At 50.8% G+C, this 19947-nt stretch overlaps 7 protein-coding genes across 7 annotated transcripts, besides 2 other annotated features; 6 read left to right on the top strand and 1 right to left on the bottom strand.

Annotated features, from left to right (window-relative positions):
- Window positions 1–547: 547 nt before the first annotated feature.
- On the top strand, window positions 548–4370 carry FPSE_02931 (uncharacterized protein; the record flags this gene model as incomplete). The annotated part of the gene is made up of 6 exons (XM_009256050.1): window positions 548–829; window positions 891–1204; window positions 1261–1266; window positions 1318–2245; window positions 2300–2530; window positions 2586–4370. 6 exons carry the CDS (start codon window positions 548–550, stop codon window positions 4368–4370), a joined length of 3546 nt encoding a protein of 1181 aa, XP_009254325.1.
- Window positions 4299–4360: a microsatellite.
- A 409-nt stretch (window positions 4371–4779) lies between the features above and the next one.
- On the top strand, window positions 4780–5411 carry FPSE_02930 (uncharacterized protein; the record flags this gene model as incomplete). The annotated part of the gene is made up of 2 exons (XM_009256049.1): window positions 4780–5076; window positions 5151–5411. 2 exons carry the CDS (start codon window positions 4780–4782, stop codon window positions 5409–5411), a joined length of 558 nt encoding a protein of 185 aa, XP_009254324.1.
- Window positions 5412–5583: 172 nt separating this feature from the next.
- Window positions 5584–6517, bottom strand: FPSE_02929 (uncharacterized protein; the record flags this gene model as incomplete). Its single annotated transcript, XM_009256048.1, has 3 exons — window positions 5584–5644; window positions 5694–6111; window positions 6217–6517. 3 exons carry the CDS (start codon window positions 6515–6517, stop codon window positions 5584–5586), a joined length of 780 nt encoding a protein of 259 aa, XP_009254323.1.
- A 1088-nt stretch (window positions 6518–7605) lies between these two features.
- FPSE_02928 (uncharacterized protein) lies at window positions 7606–9772 on the top strand (the record flags this gene model as incomplete). The annotated part of the gene is made up of 2 exons (XM_009256047.1): window positions 7606–9444; window positions 9518–9772. The coding sequence occupies 2 exons, from the start codon at window positions 7606–7608 to the stop codon at window positions 9770–9772; spliced, it is 2094 nt and encodes a 697-aa protein (XP_009254322.1).
- Window positions 8496–8531: a microsatellite.
- A 1062-nt stretch (window positions 9773–10834) lies between the features above and the next one.
- On the top strand, window positions 10835–12689 carry FPSE_02927 (uncharacterized protein; the record flags this gene model as incomplete). Its single annotated transcript, XM_009256046.1, has 3 exons — window positions 10835–11099; window positions 11166–12490; window positions 12546–12689. The coding sequence occupies 3 exons, from the start codon at window positions 10835–10837 to the stop codon at window positions 12687–12689; spliced, it is 1734 nt and encodes a 577-aa protein (XP_009254321.1).
- Window positions 12690–14659: 1970 nt separating this feature from the next.
- Window positions 14660–16705, top strand: FPSE_02926 (uncharacterized protein; the record flags this gene model as incomplete). Its single annotated transcript, XM_009256045.1, has 1 exon — window positions 14660–16705. The coding sequence occupies one exon, from the start codon at window positions 14660–14662 to the stop codon at window positions 16703–16705; it is 2046 nt and encodes a 681-aa protein (XP_009254320.1).
- Window positions 16706–17395: 690 nt separating this feature from the next.
- On the top strand, window positions 17396–19398 carry FPSE_02925 (uncharacterized protein; the record flags this gene model as incomplete). Its single annotated transcript, XM_009256044.1, has 2 exons — window positions 17396–18538; window positions 18592–19398. 2 exons carry the CDS (start codon window positions 17396–17398, stop codon window positions 19396–19398), a joined length of 1950 nt encoding a protein of 649 aa, XP_009254319.1.
- Between the last annotated feature and the right edge of the window lie 549 nt (window positions 19399–19947).

A 19947-nucleotide genomic window follows, 5' to 3' on the forward strand; every position in this document is an offset into this window, starting at 1 on the left:
GCTTCTTTCTTTTCTCTGCACGCGAAGGGACGCGACAGACGGGATAGGATAGGACACAGGCCAACAAGACCGCCCCTTCTTTTCTTTTGGTGCTAGTTAGTTGGAGTGCGGATAGGACCCGGCCTTTTGGGTGTGATAAGATAAGAAGCAGGCCAAAGTATTAACCTAGAAACCATACATGCCTCATCCAATAGAAACATCAGGGTTGTGGAGAAGTACAAGTGCTGCAGCAAGCTCAGAATTAGTGGGAGTTGACCCTTCCAGGGCTCTCTAACTTTCCATTTCCAATGGAGACAACTGCATCACTGGGGAAAAGCCCTGCTCTGCTAGGTGTTGATCCCCGCTGGGCCGATCTCGCAAAGCCTTTAGGAACTGACGTGAGTCAATTGGACGCCGCTTCTCATCAAAAAGTTTCTTGAGCTTGCATGCAGAGCAGTGAACAACTTATTCACCTTCAAAACACCAATTCGTTTCCAAATACCCTCCTTTTGTCCAGCCTGACTCTACAACCGTAACATATAGCCATTGCTTCAGGCAGCTCTTCACAATGGCCAATATTCCCGATCCCACTGCTGATTTGGACTGGACCTACGATGGCAGTATCATTGAACACTTTGCCCGAAATGCGGAAGCACACCCCGAAAGAACTTGTGTGGTAGAAACCAAGACTTCAGAAGCCCCAGAGAGGCGATTCACATACAAGCAGATCTATGAAGCTTCTAACATCTTGGCCCATCATTTGACCGAGGCCGGAGTTACCAATGGCGATGTCGTCATGATCTGGGCTCATCGCTCTGTCGATTTGGTCGTGGCTATCATGGGCACTCTTGTGAGTCCAACCCCCAATGCCAATTCCACGGTTTGAAAACTCACTAACACGAAACAAAAAGTCCTCTGGTGCTACGTTCTCAGTTCTTGACCCTCTTTACCCCCCTAGCAGACAACAAATCTATCTTGAAGTTGCTCAACCTTGTGCTTTGGTCAACATTGCAAAGGCGTCCGATGAAGCTGGACCGCTTGCTCCCCTCGTCAGGAGGTATATCGACGAGGAGCTAAACCTCAAGACCGAAGTCCCCTCACTAATAATCGGAGACGATGGTATCTTGGCAGGAGGTGAGATCAATGGAGCCGATCTTTTTGCTCAAGTTCGACCCAAGGCTGCATCTCGCCCTGATGTTACTGTTGGTCCTGACAGCAACCCCACGTAAGTTTAATCGGGTTTCCCCTCAACTATCTCATTTGCTAACAAACAATTCACAGTCTCAGGTTCGTATCTCTTTTTTGAATTTACAGTGATATAATTAACCTCCTTGACAGTTTCACCAGTGGCTCGGAAGGAAAGCCCAAGGGTGTCTTGGGACGCCATTACAGTCTCTGCAGATATTTCCCTTGGATGTCCGAGAGATTCAACTTGACATCCGAAAGCAAGTTCACACTTCTTTCTGGAATCGCCCACGACCCTGTCCAGCGAGACATCTTCACGCCTCTCTTCCTTGGCGCCCAACTCTTGGTGCCCTCCAAGGAGGATATTCAACATGAAAAGCTCGCCGAATGGATGCGCGAGCACAAGCCCACCGTCACTCACCTGACACCAGCTATGGGTCAAATTCTGGTAGGAGGTGCAACAGCCGAGTTCCCATCGCTCGACAGGGCATTCTTTGTCGGTGATGTCCTCACCACCAGAGATTGTCGACAGCTTCGAAAGCTCGCCGAGAATGCCAACATTGTCAACATGTATGGAACAACCGAGACACAAAGAGCTGTCAGTTACTTCGAGATCCCCAGCCGCTCCAAGGACCCCAACGCTCTGGACGTTCTCGGAAACACCGTGCCAGCCGGTAAGGGAATGCAGAACGTGCAACTTCTTGTCATCGACCGCCAAGACCGCAACAAGATTTGTGGAGTTGGTGAGGTTGGTGAGATTTATGTCCGTGCCGCTGGTCTCGCCGAGGGATACAGAGACAACGCAGCACTGAACGCGGAAAAGTTCATTACTTCTTGGTTTGTTGAACCTAACAAGTGGGTTGAGGCCTACGCGAACTTGAATAAAGACGACCCCCGACTCAAGGGCTATGTTCCCCGTGACCGTCTTTACCGCACAGGCGACCTGGGACGTTACCTTGAGTCTGGCGATGTTGAGGCCACCGGTCGAGCCGATGACCAGGTCAAGATTCGAGGTTTCAGAATCGAGCTTAACGAAATTGACAGCAACCTCAGCCAGAACCCATTGATCAGAGACTGCAAGGTACGTCCACAGCAATGCTCATCCACTAAAAGGCAATGTACTAATTCTCAATAGACTCTTGTGCGAAGAGACAAGAACGAGGAGCCAACTCTCGTCAGCTACATCGTTCCTGAGTTGAACGAGTGGCCCAAGTTCCTCAAGACCCAGGGGCTTGAAGACGTCGAGGATGAGGGAACCGATATCGGACCTACCAAGGTTTACTTCAAGCGTTTCCGACGTATGCAAACAGAGGTCCGCGACCATTTGAAGGGTCGATTGCCTGCCTATGCGGTCCCTACTACTTATGTAAGTCCCAAGCACAAATCTGCTCAGTATAGTCTAGTCATTAAAACATCACCAGATTACATTGGAGAAACTTCCTCTGAACCCCAACGGAAAGGTTGACAAGCCTAACCTGCCCTTCCCTGATATTGCAGAGCAGACCGAAGATGCCACGGAGGAGGATCTGAAGCGTTGGGAAGGTCTTACCCCCACAGAGCAAACAATTGCCACAAACTGGTCTGAACTCATTCCCGGTCTCAACGCAAAGACCATTGCTCCCCAAAACGACTTCTTCGATCTTGGTGGCCACAGTCTGCTTGCCCAGCAAATGCTTCTGAGTGTGCGAAAGACAATCGGCGCAAATGTCTCTATCAACACCCTTTACGAGCACCCCAGTCTTTCCGGCTTCAGTGCTCAGATCGACAGGCAACTCAAGGGCGGAGTTGGCGAGTCAGAGGAGGATAAGAACCCCGAGTACGCTCGTTCCCTCGACGAACTACTCAAGGGGCTCCCTTCCAAGTATCAGTCGGCCGACCCATTTACTATCCGTGCCAAGGCTAAGCCTGTTGTGTTCCTTACCGGTGCCACTGGCTTCTTGGGTGCCTATCTGATCAAGGATATTCTCTCACGTACCAGCCGCCAAATTCAGCTAATTGCCCATGTCCGAAGTGTCAAGGACCCCAAGGGTGCATTCACTCGTCTTCGTCGCTCACTTGAGGGTTACGGTATGTGGCGAGATGAGTGGGAGTCCCGCCTGAGCTGCGTTGTTGGCGACCTTGGTCAGCCAAACCTTGGAATCGAGTCATCTGTGTGGAACAACTTGGCTCAGACTGTTGACGTGATCATTCACAACGGTGCTGCCGTCCATTGGGTCAAGCGATATGCCGATATAAAGACCGCCAACGTCAACTCTACTATCGACGCTATGAAGCTTTGTAATGAAGGAAGGCCCAAGACCTTTACCTTTGTGAGTTCGACCAGTGTACTTGACACTGATCACTATGTCAACCTCTCGGACAAGCAGATCAGTACTGGTCAGGGTTCCATCCTTGAGGAGGACGATATGATGGGCAGCCGCACTGGTCTTGGAACGGGTTACGGCCAGACCAAGTGGGTTTCAGAGCAGCTTGTTCGTGAAGCCGGACGAAGGGGTCTTCGCGGCACCGTTGCACGACCAGGATACATTCTGGGTGATATTGAGACTGGTGTCTGCAACACTGACGATTTCTTGGTCCGAATGCTCAAGGGTTGTATTCAGCTTGGCGTTCGGCCCCATATCGTCAACACAGTCAACGCTGTACCCGTAAACCACGTCGCCAACGTTGTCGTGGCCTGTGCGCTTAACCCCCTGCCTAACGGTGTTCACGTTGCTCACATCACTGGTCACCCTCGTCTGAGAATGAATGAGTACTTGTCCAGTCTTGAGTACTATGGTTACAAGGCTCCCGAGGTCGATTACACCCAGTGGAAGGACGAGTTGGAGAACTACGTCACAGCCGGTGGACAAGCCAAGGATCAGGAGCAGCATGCTCTGATGCCACTATACCACTTCTGTGTCAACGACCTCCCTGCCAACACCAGAGCCCCTGAGCTTGACGACTCCAACACCGTCAAGATGCTCAAGGAAGACGCCGAGCACTGGACCGGCATTGACGAGAGCTCAGGATACGGTATCTCACGAACCGATATCGGACGATTCCTGCATTTCTTGGCCGAGACTCAGTTCGTCTCCTGGCCTACAGGAAGAGGCAGGCCACTTCCCGAGGTTAACCTGACAGCAGCTCAGCTCGAGGCTGTTGGTGCTGTTGGTGGCCGTGGTGGTAGCGGTGCTCCTGCTGCTACTGCTGCCGCTGCCAAGGCCTAGGCGACAGCTCAGGATACTAAAAGTTATTTGATTCAGCGGCTGTTTTGTTTCTAGACTCGGTTGGAAATTGTCTGAGTTGCATATGTAGAGATTAACACAATATACAGAATTGTGTGATGCAGCAATATCAGAGTTCATCTGTAATGTGATTGATGTCTTAACAAGTCATGGTCCTCAGCGTACCTCATGTAAATAAACCCAACTCGTTACCCAGCCGTGCCAGCCAGAATGGTTCTAGAGAGGGGTCTTGAGAAGCTGAAGTGGTGGGGCACTTAACGCGCTTCACTTTCCCATCGCGTCGTGAATCAATATCCTCTACTCTGTATCACAGGCAACATTCATTGATCTAAGAACAGAAAAATATTATTGACTCATTAAACTTTACCGCATTGGTTTCTCGCACGTCAAAATGGCACCCACAGAGGCTGAGCTCCTGGCTGATTACCTTATTCAACCTTCGACTCTGACCGCCATCACAACACTCGAGCAGTTCAAGGCTCTCTTCCCTCGCCCGCTACAATCGTCACCACAAGTCCGGTCTTTATTTCGAGACCTACAAGCACAACGCGCAGATGTTCTGGACCAAGTTGCTGAAAATATCGCCGATGAAGCAAAACGAAGTCTTGCAATGCGGCGGGAAGTCCTACGAGCCAAACGTGAGGCAGAACGGGAGGATATAGATGCCGAAATTGAAATGGAGCGCGCGGTAGGTGCCTCACATATAGACGGTCGGTCTTGGTCAAGAAACACACTAACAATGTATTTTTATTTATTTTACAGCTATTCGGCGATGCATCAGGAGCTGCAAGTGCCAAGCACACCCTCAGTTCTGTCATTCCTGAGCTAGAAGGAGCAGCAGGCGCTCTAGAAGCTGAGATTGAAAAACTACAAGAGGAAGAGGCAGCCCTGCTCGAGTCTGTGCAACAAACTGTAGGGGCGCTAAGCGATCTACGATACGGTAAATTCTCCAATGGGCAGATAAGCGACGAAGTCATCGACGGCCTGAAGAACGTGGAAGCAGCTTGCAAGAACAAATCATAAACTACAGGTCATTTCACGGACTATACGACGGGTTCGTACAAAAAGTCATAACCGTTCTTTTTGATAAAACTTGACATTATTATGCGACAACTCAATACTTTTTGCAGGCATATACATGTTTGCTTGATACAATTCAGTCATAAAACCCCATCAAACCATTGCTAGCAGCAATTTATCGGGCGGGCTGAGCACCAGCCTGGGGAGCACCGTTGGCACCTTGCATGCGACGAGACCTGTCCAATGTTAATTTCTATGGATCACCAGTGAAAGGGGCAAACTCACATCATGGCGCGGCTGCCAAAGGACACAACAAGCATGAAGAGCCAGTTGGGAACGAGGTTCATGGCCCACATCAAGTAACCGAAGGGAATGGCAAGGCCATGCTCGGCCAGCTTGCCGTTCACGGGGTGGAACCAGGCGCTGGTATGAAGGTGGAACTCTTCCTTGCTACCAGAGGCCTGGAGGGCGACCAGAGTGTCGGAGGTGGTGGTGGTCAAGTTGAGTCTCTTGCTGTAGACCTCGACAGCAGCGGGCTCGGGAAGCATCTCGAAAACGTAGAGGCTGGGAGGGCCGGCAGACCAGGAATTGCAGAGAATAGGCTGGTTGTCGCAGTTCAAGTAAGCCATATGGGGGGTCTTGTCGAGGAGCGCAAACTTGGCAGCGGTCTCGTTGAAGGCCTGCTCGACAGTTCCGCATCGACCTTTTGTCATGGGTTAGCTTGGGGCCAATTTGGGAGATATGGGGTCGAGTGCAAGTCGCATCACAAGTAGAATGTTGCGATTGTGTCGCAGGTCATCAAACATACCATAGCAGGTCTTGTTTCCGCCAGAGACGAGCAACCACCACTCCTCGGGAGTAGTGGCGTCAGCGGAAACAGGCTCGTAAAGAGTCTCCTTCCAGTTGTCCAGAGTCAAGACGTTGAGTCTCATGGAACCAGCCTTGGCCTCGGCGGCAGCAACAGGGTCATGGTAGGCTGGGTTAGGAATGTAAGAGGCGAACTGGCCGATAACATTCTGGAACTGGGCCTTGTACTGGTCGACGGGAGAGTCCTGCGCAGCAGCGAGGGCGGGCAGAGCCGCGAGAACAGTAGACGATGAGAAGCGCATTGTGGCGGGTGGTGAGAATTAATGGCGCAAGCTAACTAATCAATGTCGGTCGACTTTGAGTTGAGGGAGATGGACTGGAGAGGGACAGAGAAGAGAAGAAGACAGACAACACAACACAGAAGATGGATGGACGGGATCCGGTGGAGATGAAATGGATAAAGTAAAGACCCTGGCGGAAAAGCTGGACCGGAGCTGGACCCTTGTATCGTTGGGGATATCGGGGCATTTTCCTTACCTTGCCTGCTGCTACTGCTACTACTGCTACTTGCCAGAGCTTACGGTCAACTAGGCCCTCATTTACTGTACCTTGTTTGGCCCAAACCCCGAGGAGTAAAGTGAGTTTCCAGTGGCAGTAGTTAACGTTAGCCCGTTGATAGACAAGCCATAGATTGTAGGTTAGTAGGTAGGTACTCACCAAAGCTCCAGCTTGGAAGGTATCACAATATGCTTCCAACTAATTAATTTATTATTCCAGCTATAGCATGGGATTCAACTGGTTACAGATTGTGTAACAACTTGGGTTCCAGGTTGTTGTTGTCAACTCAACGCAGGAACCTGAAGCGAATCATACATACATAGTACATTACTGCAGCTCAGCTACCTTGCCTACCTCAAGATCCGCAATGACAATGATGACAGATGACAATAAACAATAGATAACTCTGTAGCTCCAGACTTTCATGACAAGTGCTTGTAAACTAACCCAGATCGTATTAGACGATTTCCAATTAATCTGACCCCACACGGAAGGGTAAGCAGTGTGTCCCAACAAAGAGGACGCCCATGACAGTCGTGTAATTGGATGGTCACTAACAAGGTCGTTGTACAGTTGGACCGACATTTTACCGCGCCCTGGGACTGACTTCATTAACGCGTCTCTCGCTGTGGAGTTCGTTATTCACGAACCACAACCAGAGCTTGACTTAGAGTAAACTCAGGCTGTAGTCCTATTTGTTAGACACACAACTTTATATTTTGTATATCTTGTTTAACCGCTGTTCCTGTCTTGTCCAGATCTACCTGCCCTGATCTACAGACCTACTGTACTCGATTCGACCACGACACCGATTATCTTCACCTCATATACCATGAATCCGCAAATGGGCCAGCAAGGCCAAGGCCAACCGCAAGGCCAGCAAGCTGGCGCAGGACAGGCTCAGCAACGCCCACCCATGTATCATCCCAATCAGATTCGAACCTTACCTACACTGAGCGAGGAAGAGAAATCTAAATATGAGAATGGGTTGCAAGGACTGTGGAACAAGGCGAACGGATCACCCCAGAACAGCCCGGAGCATATTGCGGCGCGACAGAAAATCATAGAGTTCTCCAAAATGCTCATCAGCAAGATCAACCAAAGGCGCACTCAGATGGCAGGCCAGAATGCACAGAACCAGCAGGCGCGCCCTCAGCAAATGCAACAAAACGCCGCCGGACAGGCGACACCTCAGGCACAGAACCAGCAACAGGCAGCCGGCGCCACAGCTGGCAACCAGGTGGCCGGAGCCACCACCCAACAAAATAGAATTCCCGAGCATATTCTCCAACATATTGCGAAGATAAACTTCCGCGCACCCGCCCAAGTAGCAGAGAAATCCGGCGCCGACGCAAACAAATGGGTAGAGGAGATTAAACAACGCTATACACGTGCGCTCATGACGATGGATAACAGCAAACAAAAGGTTGCGCAGATTGATAAGCTCATCAATGACAGAGCTGCTGCTGGAACGCCCTTCAAGGAGGACGAGCTGAGGCAGCTGCAGATTCGAAAGGAACAGCAACTCAAGGCCCATTCCGACGCGCACAAGTGGGTTGACAGTGTTCGCAAGCAGCAAGGTAACCTGCAAGGCACTGGTCAGGCACAGGCACAAGCACAGGCAGCACAAAATGCAGCGAGAGCCTCTCAGCAAGGAACTCAGCAGCAACCTGTAGCTGCTGCAGGTCAACAAACTGCTGCAACACAACAACAAGCCCAACCGCAGCAGCAGCAGCAGCAGCAGCAGCAACAACAACAAACCCAGCCGCAGCAGTCACAACCTCAAACACAGGCTCCACAAAATCAACCTCAAGCAACTCAAGTCCAAAACAACCAGAATAACGCCCCTCCAGTGAATGCCGCCGTCGAGGTTGCCAAACAGCAGCTAGCCGCTGCGAGGGCCTCTCCGGCTAACGGAATACCAGTACCGGCACCAGGACAAGTGCGCCCAGCACAAGGAACTCCTCAGCCTGGACAGCAGCAACAATTGCCACAAGCGCCGGTTCAGGTCAAACAGGAACCTGGCACTGGTCCTGTCAATCCCGCGATGCCTCAAGCAGCTGCGCATAACCAAGCTGGAACACCAACTCAGCAGAACGCTCCGCGCATCCCTACACCGCAGCAAGCCGCCGCCGCTGCAGCTCCAACAACAGTGCCAGGACCTCAGCGAGCTCTCAGTCACTCTGCTGCTATAGAAATGGCTAACAAGACCATTAACACTCCGGGAAGCGCGCAGTTGCCTGGCCGCCCTGCTGCAGCCGGAACACCAACTCCAAGCAGCGCAGTGACTCAAGGCGTGACGGGGCCAAATATTCCCCAGCAGCCAACTCCACAGGGTCATCCTCACGCACACCCCCCGCAGCCTCAACAAACGCCATTGCAAACCAAGATGCCCATCCCCAAAGTGCTCCCTGAAAAGGCCACTGCCGTGCCTCAGGGCGTTGCGGTTGGAGGCGGAGTAAACGCAGGTCGGCCCACGATGACTCAAGGAAGTGGAACGCTGGGTGGTGTTATGAACCAGCCCGCAATGGCTAGAATTCCAGCCTACAACCATGAGGCAGAAGGAGATCACGTTTTAAGCAAGAAGAAATTGGACGAGCTGGTCCGACAAGTGTGCGGAGGGCCAGCTGAGGGGCAGGATGGAAACCTGCTCACTCCTGAAGTGGAAGAGGTAAGCACACACACTTTCTTCTTGGACTTGGACTTGGACTTGGACTTGGACGAGATCGCTAACTTGATGACAGAATGTTTTGAATATGGCAGACTCGTTTGTCGACGCTGTTTTACATGCAGCCTGTCGAAACTCAAAGGAGCGCGGGTCCAAGGTGCTCGAGATTCGCGACATCCAACTTGTGCTGGAACGAACTTACAACATTCGTGTCCCCGGCTACTCCTCTGACGAGCTCCGCACTGTCCGAAAGATTCAACCATCTACTGGGTGGATTGCGAAGATGAGCGCAGTCCAAGCTGCCAAGGTTATGCCGGGCAAGGGTGAATAAACAACGGGAGGGATGGGCAGTACGAGACGCCCAGGCGAAACCAAAAAAGCAACAAGACTTATTTTGTATTTCCAAAGACAGGCGTTGGGTGTATACCCGGAACAAATTGGCGTAATAGGGGTCTTCGGTCAGGTACGAAGGCTGATTTTCTCATTAGAGGGTACACCAGAATGCATCCGAGATTATTTGGCATGGGAGAGAAATGCTCTCTTGACTAGGAAAACGATAATACAATATCTTTGTTTGACTTTGCATATTCTCATCACGACACTATATTGGTCTGGTAACGTGTAGTTCATTGTATGGTGTTGAACTTTTAGTGACATCTGGTTCAGTCTACGTCTTGATTAAATAACACCGCTGAACTCATGTCTTTATTTGGCAGTGATACTGCATTATATGTTGTATGAATAAGATATCTATTTCATTCTGAGTTGATATATCATGGTCCAGTACATGCTAATCCTCAGGTTATTTATTGGTGTCGCTATCTGTACAAAGTACTTTAAGTAATTGCATAACTTGCATAAACATAACCGTCTCGTTTATGCACAACGTCGACTGCAGGCAACATCGAGACGTCACTGTTTGAGCCCCACAATCTGCCAGCTTATTAAGGTAGCGGCCCTATACTTTGGAGGTACCTACTTGTGCAGCGGTATCACCGCCTAGAGCAGGTATCTTTGGCCCCATTTCAGTCTCTTTCCGTCGTCGCCTCAGTTGCCCACTGGCCAGTTACCAAGCCCCGGTCTCCATTTGGTGAGCTAGCACCAGCAACGAGCAGCAGCATCACCTTGAGCCTCTCCCAATCTCATTACAAACTCACCACGACAATCACTGTCTTGACCTTGCCGACGGTCTTTCCCCTCGACACCCATCTCGTGCCTGAACTCTTGGTATATCGTTTACCGTTCTCGCCAACTCCCTTTGAACTCAATTACGCAGACGCTGCGACAAGTCGAGGCGCGCGCACGACTCGATCTTCTGCCACTATCGTCATCCACAGCTCCTACTCCGATAGTTTCAGCCGTATTTCTTCGCATTCACACATAGAAACCCATCATGCCGCCCAGCAAGGCACCAAACAACAACGGCAAGAAGCCTGCCGGCAACAACGTTCAGAAAAGCAAGGACGTCGAGATGACAGACAGCACAAAGCCCAAGGGCAAGAAGCCTGCTAAGGACGCTGACGAGGAGATGACTGTTGTTGTTCCTCCTTCCAAGTCGAAAAAGTCTGACAAGGCAACTGCCGATGCCGAAGGCGACGTGTCAATGGAAGAGGAAGAGGAGGAGGTCAAGGTCGACCCTGTGGTACAGACTATCGCAGGTGAGTAGAGCTTGTGGGAGCTCAACAAGGTCGACTGGAGCGAGTACTGACATTATATTTCGACAGATATCAAGAGCAACTTTGCCCTGATAGACCGTGCCGTGGCCCACTTCGACGCCAGATTCTCCCTCCGCGCCCTGCGATCTATCTCTATTATCCGCAAGCGTTTGACCCCCGATATTATTGCCCAGGTCGTCTCCGACGCTTTCCCTGCCACCGCCAACTCGAGTGCTATTGTCAAGCCACTTCTAGCTGCCATTGAGCGCGAGGATGTTACCCTTGGCCGACAGAGTGGTTCAGAGATGGACATCGACGATGCCAAGACATCTGGAAAGAACGGTTCCAAGAAGGAGGCTAAGGACCTCATTCCTGAGATCGATATCTTCCTCGGCATCCTCGTCCAGGTGTACCTTTTCGACTCAAAGCAGTTCCAGCGTGGAGCCGACTTCTCTAAGTACCTTTCGGACAGAGTGCAGTCTCTCAACCGCCGTACGCTGGACTCCTTGTCCGCCAAGGTCTACTTCTACTACTCCATCTTCTGCGAGCAGATCGCCCCTCTCCCTCCGTCTCCCCAGTCTCCTGTGGTCGCGATTCGACCAACTCTCCTCGCCGCTCTTCGAACCGCTGTACTACGCAAGGATGTCGACACACAAGCCTCAGTCATTGTTCTATTGCTGCGAAACTATCTCTCAACTTCGCACATTAACCAGGCTGATCTCCTGGTCTCTCACACTCAGTTCCCTGAGAACGCTGTCAACAACCAGGTAGCACGGTTCCTTTACTACCTTGGTCGTATCCGTGCTGTCCAGCTGCGATACACTGAGGCCCATGAGCATCTCACTGCTGCCACCCGAAAGGCTCCATCTAGTAGCTGTGCCCTCGGCTTCGCCCAAACAGCAACCAAACTTCTTTACGTCGTGGAGCTGTTGATGGGTGACATTCCTGACCGAGCCATGTTCCGTCAGCCAACAATGGAGGCTGCTCTCCAGCCCTACTTCTTGTTGGTCAAGTCAGTCAGGGTTGGCAACCTCGAGGACTTTGAGACAGCGATTGCCGACCATGCCGATACCTTCCGACGAGATGGCACATACAGCCTAATCCTGCGTCTACGACAAAACGTTATCAAGACAGGTATCCGCATGATGTCTTTGTCTTACTCTCGTATCTCTCTTCGGGATATTTGTATCCGTCTCCAGCTTGGTAGTGAGGAGTCGGCAGAGTACATTGTTGCCAAAGCCATTCGCGATGGTGTGATTGAGGCTACTCTGGACCGCGAGAGGGGCTTCATGAAGAGCAAGGAGGTTGGTGACGTGTATGCTACTCGTGAGCCTGGTGAGGCTTTCCACGACCGAATTCGAGCTTGTCTAGCCCTCCACGATGAGAGTGTCAAGGTATGTATATGTGTATTCGCCCAGACAGAAGCAAGCTAATCCCTTTCCTCTTTAGGCCATGCGATTCCCCATGAACCAACATCGTCTTGAGCTTAAGAACGCCCAGGAGGCCCGGGAACGCGAGCGTGAGATGGCCAAGGAAATACAGGAGGGCGACCTGGACGAGGATGACCTCGGCGGAGAGTATGATGGCATCTAAGTTGGTGACGTCTGTATATCGTCTATCATTGATAACGCATAGAGGTTCTCTTGACGACAGCATCATCCTGCCTTACTTGGCTGTAATATCTGCTTATGACCCGCTTGGCGCTTAGAGTGATGGTGGGTGTCTACTGGAACTCGGTGATAGAAGGGAGGAGGTTTTGGGAGGTTTAGAGGTTAAATCATGACCCCCATGTATGTATTAAATGCTTGGTACAGAGAGGTTAAATTTGAGAGTATAAATTCGCTTTCTCTATGTTTAGTCCTGTCTTCTGTTTGACCTGCCTTTGCTCATGATAGACGCTTGCCATATTTAAACATACAAACGATGAGGATACTGTTATTCCCTTGACCCAGCGTAGCACCATAAAAGACAACAGCATTTAAACTGAGGGGCAGTCCACGAAGGGCACTTATGACTGGTCCCTGCACAAGGGCTTTGTGCTCTTCCTATCCGTGTTGGTTCTTTGTTCGAGACGCTGTATGTTGGACGCCGCGTTTTTGCTGTGCGCGATATATGAGCCGGCATAAGTTATCATTTAACAACAAGTGGGGAGCTGGCGCAACGGTAGCGCGTCAGATTCCAGTGCTCTGCTAACCCAGCAGTTGTCCTCGGGGATTCCTGAAGGCTATCGGTTCAAATCCGGTGTTCCTCACACAACATCAAATCCGCATCTTTACAGATGCGGTTTCTTTATTTTTCCACCTCCAACTTCCTTTTTTCTCTCTCTTTTTTTCAAGCAAGGATTCTCCTGCATCGTGTCCACTTGAGGCCAGTTTTCAATTGCTTCATACATCAAAACTTGGGGAGCTGGCGCAACGGTAGCGCGTCAGATTCCAGTGAGCTGTCCAACAGCTTCTTTGGGGATTCCTGAAGGTTATCGGTTCAAATCCGGTGTTCCTCATGTTGTTTATTTTTGTCCGTTGGTGGCATTGAAGTTGTTGTGACATGTGTTGGTGATGTTTCTTGATCGTTCTTTTTGTAGTTTACCTTATGAAGACTAGCAATAGTATGTACGGAGCTTTGTCTATTCATGATTGCAAAGTGTAGGTCGAAGGTAGCAGGAATATACACATCGGAGACAAAAGGCGTTGCGAGGTCTTCTTACCCTGAAGCTTCAGTGACAGATCCGAAACTCAAATCGGATGATAATTTCGATGCCTTCATCAACTTGAGTCAACTTTATGTTCTATAGTTGAAGTACATAATGTGTATATGCAGTATTTGGGTGTTGAAACCGGGAGTTCTTGTTGCAGTTGTGGTTATAGGTAGGAGGATATTTGGAAGCGTTGTCGAAGCACTAGTCAACACTCATCAGGTGGGGACAACAACCTCAATATCTGACACGACCAAGCACCAAAAGCATCACAAGGTAAAGCAGATTTCTTGTTAGGCAAATTCGGATATACAATATTAGTCGACGATCTCGCGCCCTTGTATCGACAAGTGTGGGTCGTCCATGTGGTTGCCTACAGTAAGATGTTGCTGAGCCACGATCTTCGTCCTAGATCACCACTTATATCTCACCCATGTTAAGACCGACTCCCTTGGTACAGCTAGTACAGCCACAGTTTCGAATGAAACCGCGGCATCTATATCCTGTGAGGCTTGTTTGTTTCCCTGCAAGCGTATCTGCCGAGAGGTAAACAGAGGCCGGTCGAGTCCCAAAGCAGCGTGATCAAAGCTCGAGGTTGACTCACCAAGTGGAAACACGATTGACATCGATGTCGATTTACGCCCTGCACTTGACATGTCTCGGCATATTCCTGGGACCCTACCGTAGAGTCAGTGCCCACATGTAAGGCTGAATGAAATTGACTTTCAATATGCAAACCTGCATTTGGCTAGCCACTATATAAGTGACCATCACCACTGTAGTATAAGTCCAACTCACCATAAACCAAACTCAACCAACACACCAAGTCAAGCTTGTCTTCTTACCATATTCCAAACTCGCAACCTCCGATATGTCTACTGCTACCGAGCTTCGGCCTATTGAGCCGCCCTCGTTCTCCATACCGTCCCAACACGCAACGGCATCACCTCCATTGAACAAACACAATGACACGGTCAACATGGATGAGGCAATCCATCTTGCCTTCCTCTGCCGCAAGAGCCTTGTTGATCTTGACCAGCACTTGCCCGGCTTCAACCCTTCTCATCCCTTTACTGTAGATGAGATCATTGCTCTGCCACTAAACAAGCATCGTATTGACGATGCTCTCCATGACCTCCCTCGTCGCAGATCCGCTCGTCACAACTTGGCCGTAGCTATTGCTCCGATGCTTTACCCTGTGCACGAAGGTTCGCTGACGGCCATTATCCGCTTTGATGCGGACCGTGTGCGCCTCCGTGCCTGGGCCGCCCTGCAGCGACGATATGACATGTTGATGGCCACTATTCGAAATGGCCACACTACCCAAGGCCTGTCCAGCGGTGCTGCCCCTGGCGTACAGGCGCCTGTCTGGGCTTCCCGTATCTTGTCCCAAGGCGCTTGGGATCCTGCCAAGCACCCGGTTTCACTTGACGGTGTGCCAGCTATTCCCATGCCAGTCGAGATCGCCCACGAGGCCGATCTTGCACCGTTCTTGCACCATCTCGAGAGCGGCGGCACCCATGAGCTACATGGCCACGAGAAGGGATTTGAGCTGGACGGCGGACGAGGTGAGCCGTACTATGGCGTCCAAGGTGCCGAGTTCCGTAAAGGTGTCGTCTACGAAGATGGCCGTATGGACCTTTGCAAGATGGTTGTTGGCCCTGACCACGTTGGCAAGCTGATGGACTCGCTTCGACCAAACGAGTTTGTCCGGCATTTCCTTCTGGGTAATAACATTATTGGACCTGTCGGAGCTTATGAGATTGCCAACTTTATCAGTGATCTCCCTGACCGAATGGACACTTGGTATCTTGCTGGTAATTGCATTGATGGACCGAGCTTCAAGATTCTCGTCAATGCCATGGTGAAATCCGAGGCCATCACCAACATCTGGTTGAAACGCAACCCACTTGGTCCAGACGCCTCCGAGGACGTGTACCGCCTCATTACTGGTGTCAAGAACTTGCGAACACTTGACCTTGACCAGACTCAACTCGGCGATCGAGGAGTTACCGACCTTTTCAGCCGCTTGGCTGGCCATGAGATGCCTGAGGGTGGCAAGCTTCCCCTTAAGCACATCTATCTCAACGGCAACGGAATCTCGACTGAAGGCGCCAAGGCTGTTGGCAAGTTCCTTCTGTCGCCGCACTGCGGCTTGACTTCCATTTACATGTCATCAAATCCATTTGGCGACGATGGCGCGGAGGCCCTTGCCCAAGTACTACCCAAGGCACCATATCTGGCTCGATTGCTCTTACAGTCGATTGGAGTCAGCACCAAAGGTGCCATTGCGCTGTGCAAGGCGGCTACTGGCCATCCCACACTCGAGGTGTTTGATCTTGGCCAGGCGTACGCTACCCAGGATCTTGGACAGGCCTACAACTACATCGAGGATGGAGCTGTGCCTGCTATTCAGAGTCTGGTGCAGACCAGGAGCCCTTTGGCCTACATCAATTTTGGACACATGCCCATGGCACCCCTGGCAGTCATGATCATATTTGAAGCAGTCCTCAAGAGCCCATCTCTCGTCTGCTTTTCGGCCTATTCGGTTCTGCCAGACCCAAGACTCAAACCGGCAACATTTAAGCCCACTGTCGACACTCGCTTCGCTAACCCGGCTGAGCAGACCAAACCACAGATCGAGTTGAACAAGGTTGTGCAGGAGCATCTTGCTGCTAATGTCAAGGCTCGATACGGCGAGGATACATCGTACAACCAATTCATGGAGGAGGAGCGACGATGGCTCGTCAGCGACAAGACTGATGTGCGAAAAATTGACAGTGTTTATCGTAACCGCGATGCTGGCCTTGCTCGTCGTCGACTCTTGACTCTGATCAAGAACTGGGAGGAGGGCGATGAGACTCTGGACCGAGTTATGGGTGCTCATGCGCCGACTTGCTCCTTGCGCCGACACTGATTTGAGCAGTGTTGGGTGTGTTAGAGCGAGAGTTTGCTCAAGCTCAAACTGTTTGATTGAACAGGCCAAACAATGGATAGTTATCAGTCTTTCCGTTGATAGTAGTCAGTCCTTTCTGTTGATGTTATTTGAATTACCTAGTATTAGTGGTAACAGCCCAAATTGAGAATGGCATCTTATAAAACAATATTGCCATTAACTTTATCATGCTATTTCCGAGTTGCTTAGTGACTGAGTGCCTGGGGATGTAGGCTGGAATAGAGATTAAAAAAAAACTCAACACCAACTTTGTTCGTTTTTTGCTGGTTGCGAGCGCTTCAAAAAACAAAACAAGAGCTGATGAAACAACAGGATAGACCTGCACGTGATAACGTCCTTTATTCAATGCACCTGCCGCATGCCGTCCCCGCGTAGTGTTTATGCCTGCAGGCCATATCCAATATCATACTTGGATCTATTTTAGTAGCTGATGACTTTGTTTCCTTCGACGATTTATATAACATTGCAACTTTAAACTAAAATAATACGAGCCCATCCTATCGCAAATCAATCTTGCTCTCATATCTCAAAGTATAAATCAACTAAACTAAAACCGCGTCCTAATACGTCCTGGCGCAGCAAGAGAGCTTTCTACCCATTTAACTCCTACTCGACCACGATATTGAGTCAAGAGAAGAGGGTCGCACAGCGATGCCTCAAAAGCGCAAGCGAGCAGAACAAGACCCCGCTGATTCTGATTCCCAATCCGCTTCTATTTCTGCCTCCGCTCTCAAACCCAAACCCAAACCCAAACCGACCTCTTCCGATCCTCAAACTAAACCCACTGTCGCGCGTCGAGCGACGCGTCAAACCCCGGTTTTGCCGCCAGCATCGTCAGCACGCACTGAAACTGCTGTTCCGCCGCCTTCAATACCGACCTTGTTGTCTAGTTCACCCAACACAACCTCTCCAGACCAGAAGCGCAATCGTACCCCGATAACCCGGTCTCGGCCGTCCAAGGCGCAATCCAGTACTACCGCCCCAGACCAAGCCCAAGCCCAAACCCAAGCGCAGTCGCAGTCGCAAATATCCCCTCCTGTACTGCGATGGGCTCCGCTTGAACAACCAGGCCCAGCAAAGAGGCCCTCTTCAGCGACAATGACAGCCGTTCCACCTCCACGACCTACTGCTGCTGGTCGTCCGCTTTCAGATTTAGTAGCGCCTGAGATCACTTATCACGTCCCTCATTCGCATACCAACTCATTGCAGCGACCTTCAGCTCTTGTCCGACCTCATGGCCCAACAGCGCAACCACCGCGTATGCTCGAACGACCACCGCCACCTACGGTCACACCAGTCCACCCTCCGAAGCCACCTCCCGCACCGTCTGTACGCCCGCCTCTACGAACCGACCGCAACATAGACAAAGTTGTTCTGGGAAACATGTGCTTCAGCACATGGTACCCTAGCTGTTATGGAAAGGAAGTTCTCGGCGAATCATCAGGACATCCAGCCAAGTCAGGCAGCAAAGAAGCAGGCGCCAAGGGCCAGGCCACTGGAGGTACATCGCCACCCGCAGTCGATCGTCTCTACGTCTGTCCCAGCTGCTTTAAATACTCCAAAGAATTAGTCGCATGGTGCCATCACGTTCATGTATGTGAGCGGAAGGCTCAAATACCGGGACGCAAGGTCTACATTCACCCACAAGGACGTAGGAAGATCCTTGTACCGTATGACAACAAAGCTTCTGGACCCAAGCGACGGAAGGGAGAGGGGAACATTCGATATGTAGAAGAGTTGGTACAAGACGAGGGTGAATGGAGCATTTGGGAGGTGGACGGAGAGAAAGACGGGGTAAGTTCACATGCCATGACTGACAGAGCCACAATGCTAACATGTCCTTTTAGCTCTTCTGCCAAAACCTGTCGCTCTTTGCAAAGCTCTTTCTCGACAACAAGTCTGTGTTCTTTGACGTTACGGGCTTCAACTACTTCTTGCTTGTCTACACACCTCCGACCCGGCCCTCGCTTATATCGACAGAACCTGAGCTCCCACTCCCTCGCATCGTTGGGTTCTTCTCCAAGGAAAAGATGTCGTGGGATAGCAACAACCTAGCTTGCATTCTTATCTTTCCTCCGTGGCAGCGCAAGGGTCTCGGGGCCCTGCTCATGGGAGCTTCGTACGAGATTTCCAGAAGAGAAGAGATCCTGGGCGGACCGGAAAAGCCGATCTCGGATCTTGGCAGAAAAGGCTACAAGCGTTACTGGGCTGGCGAAATCGCAAGATGGCTGCTGAGTATCGAACTGGACACCAAGAACCCCGAAAACGAAGTCCTCGTGGACCTCAATGACTGCTGCAAGGCGACATGGATTCTCCCCGAAGATTGTCTGCCGGTGCTGCGAGATATGGGTGTTGTTGAAGAGGCGGGCATGGGTCCTAGTAAGCCCGAGGAGAAGCTTGTCAACGATACGGAAGCAGACGAAAGCAAACAAGATGGGACAAGGACTTCGCCTGCTGCTGATGGAGTTAATAAAGATGTGGTCACAGTGGTAAAGACGGTGCCGCGAGTGCGGATAGACAAGCAAGCAGTTCGTCGATATGTGGCAGAAAACCGAATCAGCCTGGAGCGCGTATGTGATCCTGCCGGATTTGAGGAGGGCTACGCGATCAAGGCGCCCGCCATATCAGAAGATGAAGTGGAGGATGAAGAGTGACGGCGGTGTCAGGAGCGGTGATATATGGTGCAAGCATAGACAGTTTAGACGCTTCGGCGACAGTGATACCCCTTGTTTAAGTCAAAAGACTTTCTTCTCCTAATTATAATGATGTTGCTTCAACTCTCTGATGTGATACCCCTGCACAACTTTATCATGCAATTGAGTCCTGGCACGTCCTAGCGAGAGCAAATGTCATGATGGGTTTTTGGTGGTGGCATGTCTATTTCACCCAGGTCAAACCGAGAGATCTCCGTCAGGTCTTGGGGACATATCAGTCGAGGCGGTGCTGGTATTGACAACATATATGTTAAGGCGTGATTCGATGTAATTATTTTTATAGTTTATAAGAGCCAATGACTCTATAATGCTCATCAACCTAACATGGCTCTTTCATCGATTCTCGTGATACATTTTGAGTACCGCTATACGTATATCCATGAGCTTTCCAAAAGAGGCAAAGAGCTTAGACCAGGATGTCGACTTTTACACAGGGTCATCCCGATTTTGCCCTTGTGCAAAGACATTGACTCCGGCACGCCCCCCCCC

The sequence above is a fragment of the Fusarium pseudograminearum genome, chromosome 3 (genome assembly GCF_000303195.2).
Source record: "Fusarium pseudograminearum CS3096 chromosome 3, whole genome shotgun sequence".
NCBI classification, from domain to species: Eukaryota; Fungi; Ascomycota; class Sordariomycetes; order Hypocreales; family Nectriaceae; genus Fusarium; species Fusarium pseudograminearum.